The 3,869-nt window shown below is 34.7% G+C and overlaps 1 protein-coding gene across 1 annotated transcript; it reads left to right on the top strand.

Moving 5' to 3' along the window:
* Window positions 1–2,830: 2,830 nt before the first annotated feature.
* Window positions 2,831–3,769, top strand: LOC109558752 (olfactory receptor 6C75). The gene has a single exon (XM_019960084.2). It carries the CDS (start codon window positions 2,831–2,833, stop codon window positions 3,767–3,769), a length of 939 nt encoding a protein of 312 aa, XP_019815643.1.
* The last annotated feature ends 100 nt before the right edge of the window (window positions 3,770–3,869 follow it).

Below are 3,869 nucleotides of genomic sequence, written 5' to 3'. Positions count from 1 at the left end.
CCAATTTCAGGCCACTCTCACCTAAATATTTTATTTGAAATTATTTACTTGTTTGGACCACTGTTTAGTGGTTGGTGTCTTGAGACCAATCTCCATTGTGCGCTTTGTTTTTTCATCAATTAATCCCCCTGAGTCCATTGTAATAGCTCAGATAAAAGTATGGCTATCTTGAATAATATTACTTCTGCATAAAAAATTGTATCATCTTGCTCACCAAGCTTGAAAAGACATTACATCAGCTTTCATTTCAATTATATCAAGTACTAAGATAATACTTCTTTAAGTGACAATAGGTAGGAAATAATCCTGGGAACTGAGATCTTTGGAGACTGGAGACATTTGCTTTACTATTTAGAAGTGTGTTGATACATACCTTTTGTGTAAACATTGTAGAGGGGGGTCTTACAGTTATTCTTCATTATTGATATTTTGGTTATTTGGTTACAAATATATGATGACAAAGGGGAAACAGATTTCAAAAGCTTTTGAAAAATCCCAAAGTACTTAGTTGAAGTAAATTAAAGAAGCTATTAGAAGTGATACTGTATGCTATGCTATGCTATGCTAAGTCTCTTCAGTCGTGTCCAACTCTGTGTGACCCCATAGACAGTAGCCCACCAGGCTCCCCTGTCCCTGGGATTCTCCAGGCAAGAACATTGGAGTGGGTTGTCATTTCCTTCTCCAATGCATGAAAGTGAAAAGTGAAAGTGAAGTCACTCAGTCATGTCCAACTCTTAGCGACCCCATAGACACTGATGTATAGAACAGTATTTTGGACTTTGTGGGAGAGGGAGAGGGTGGGATGATTTCGGAGAATGGCATTGAAACATGTATAATATCATATATGAAACGAGTCGCCAGTCCAGGTTCGATGCATGATACTGGATGCTTGGGGCTGGTGCACTGGGATGACCCAGAGGGATGGTACGGGCAGGGAGGAGGGAGGAGGGTTCAGGATGGGGAACACGTGTATACCTGTGGCGGATTCATGTTGATATATGGCAAAACCAATACAATATTGTAAAGTTAAAAAATAAAATAAAAAAAGTGATACTAACCAGTCATATTTACCATAAATGTAAGTACTTCTTTGATAGCTTTTTACAAAAATATAAATTGGCCTTAATAGTATATAATTATGCTTATACAAATAATCTCAATTATGTACTATGTATAAATAAAATTAAACCACACATTTATATGCAATATATAAAGAAAATTTTGAAACTACTATTTAATAATTTTATGCAACATTTTTATTCATTATAGCATAAATATTTTGTGATTAACAGGACTTTCATCATTTTTGTGTTCTTGTCTACATATCTTTCCATAATCATTTTTAATATCATAAATATCAAGACACCATGTAATCATTTTTGTACATTATTCAAAATAACACACTTGATGTGTTTTAACAATTATAGATATTCTTTTAATACTAGCTTTGCACATTTTATATATAGAGAAAGTTAGTATTCATCATATAAAGGCAAAAGACAAAAAATAGCTTATTTTATAACCAGAAAGAGAAGATTGAAAGTGGGAATATATCCCTCCCAGAGATTTTATAAGTAAAGAATCTAAGTAAGTTTATTAACATATTGAATTAATTGACTGATACTGAGAAAATAGTATTTTTTGAAAGCTTTGAAACCTCTGAAGACTATAGAAAACACATGAGGCATTGCAGACTTAGGCAGTCTTTCTAGATATAAACTATTAAAAAGAATTATATTAGATGACAGCATATCTAAAGTTTTAGTGGAAAATAATACTAAATAAGGATTAAATAATTAAACAAACTCTGTATAATATCGAGTTACTATACAAGCAAAAAAAAAAGAGGAAAGAAGTAGAAAAAGAAAGAGAATCTTTGCCTCTCCAAAACTTACCTTGAATGTTTACTATTCCTTTTCATTACCCCTTAGGAAAAAAATAGGCGAGATTGTGGAGAAGTGCCAAACGATTTTGGAAATAAGTAAGGATGCTAGTAGTTTACAAAAAATTAAAATTAAGACTTAAGTAAAAGTACTACTTTTGTGTATTTTATATATATATATATATATATATATATATATATATATATATATATATATATTGGAGAAGGCAATGGCACCCCACTCCAGTACTCTTGCCTGGAAAATCCCAAGGACAGAGGAGCCTGGTAAGCTGCAGTCCATGGGGTCGCTAAGAGTCAGACACGACTCAGAGACTTCACTTTCACTTTTAACTTTCAGTGCATTGATATATATGTGGCTCTAGTGCTATACTATTATCAGGGACATGTTACTCTACCAGTTGGACAACTAAGTTACTAAGGTATCTCCACAGATTGTAAAAGTTTCAAATGGATAAGGAAAAAGAAATGTGTATACAAAATAGAAAAATTTAAAATTTGTATGAAGCAGAAAGCAATAAAAGTATATCTTCAATAATATTGGGATACACTGGAGGTAAGCTCTCAGTTTTATTTGAAGTTTTAAAATCAGAGATTTGAGCCTCCTTTTCTCTTTTTTTTCAGGAATATATTGAAGCATTCAGAAGAAAGGTTTTTTTTGTTTTTACTGATATGTGTGAGAAAACAATGAAGGAAATACAGGATAGTGAATTAATGCATGACATAATAAATTGCAAATTTTAAAAGTCTTTTTTTACTATATACTACTAAAAAATTTTCCTCTAAAAGTACAAGGAAGCAATATTGTGTGTGTGTATGTGCACGCGCGTGTGTGTGTGTGTTCCTTTGCTGGTGCCATAATTTTTTTTAAAAATTTCTTCATCTGTTTTACAGCTAAAACAAAGAATATTATTATAATGAAGGAAAATAATGAGAAATTACACAGAAGTTACCGAGTTTATCCTTCTTGGATTGACAAGTGATCCAAAGTGGCAGGTTGTACTGTTCCTATTTCTTCTTGTTACCTACATGCTAAGCGTGACTGGGAACCTGGTCATCATCACCCTCACCCTTTCAGATCCCCATCTGCAGACTCCAATGTATTTCTTCCTTCGAAACTTCTCATTCCTAGAAATATCATTCACTTCTGTCTGCATTCCCAGATTCCTTGTCGCGATCATGACTGAGGACAGAACCATTTCTTATAACGGCTGTGTGGCTCAGCTGTTTTTCTTCATCTTCTTGGGGGTGACAGAATTTTACCTCCTGGCTGCCATGTCCTATGACCGCTATGTGGCCATCTGCAAACCTCTGCATTACACCACCATCATGAGCAGTAAAGTCTGTATACTTCTTGTCTTTAGCTCCTGGCTTGCAGGATTCCTGATCATCTTTCCACCAATAATCCTGCTGCTGCGATTGGATTTCTGTGGCTCCAATATAGTTGATCATTTCATCTGTGACGCTTCTCCCATCCTGCAGCTTTCCTGCACGAGCACTCACTTTCTAGAACTCATGGCATTATTTTTAGCTGTGGTAACACTCATGGTCACTCTAACATTAGTTATTCTATCCTACACATATATTATCCAGACAATTCTGAGAATTCCTTCCACGAATCAAAGAAAAAAAGCCTTTTCCACGTGTTCCTCCCACATGATAGTTGTCTCTCTGTCTTATGGCAGCTGCATCTTCATGTACATTAAGCCTTCAGCAAGGGAAAGAGTGACTCTAAGCAAAGGAGTGGCTGTGCTCAATACCTCAGTGGCTCCTCTTTTGAATCCATTTATATACACCCTAAGAAATCAGCAAGTGCAGCAAGCCTTCAAAAACATGGTCCAGAGAATAGCCTTTTCTTCAAATAAGTGAATGCGATCCTATAAAAACAGTACCTCTAAAAAGAAAGCCAAATGAAAAACTCTCTGCTCTCTCTACATAAATTCTTTCAGCACCTCATTTCATTCTTTCA

The sequence above is a fragment of the Bos indicus genome, chromosome 5 (genome assembly GCF_029378745.1).
Source record: "Bos indicus isolate NIAB-ARS_2022 breed Sahiwal x Tharparkar chromosome 5, NIAB-ARS_B.indTharparkar_mat_pri_1.0, whole genome shotgun sequence".
Lineage (NCBI taxonomy): Eukaryota > Metazoa > Chordata > Mammalia > Artiodactyla > Bovidae > Bos > Bos indicus.
The sequence above is the reverse complement of the archived record's forward strand: the minus strand, read 5'-3'. Positions and strand labels throughout refer to the sequence as shown.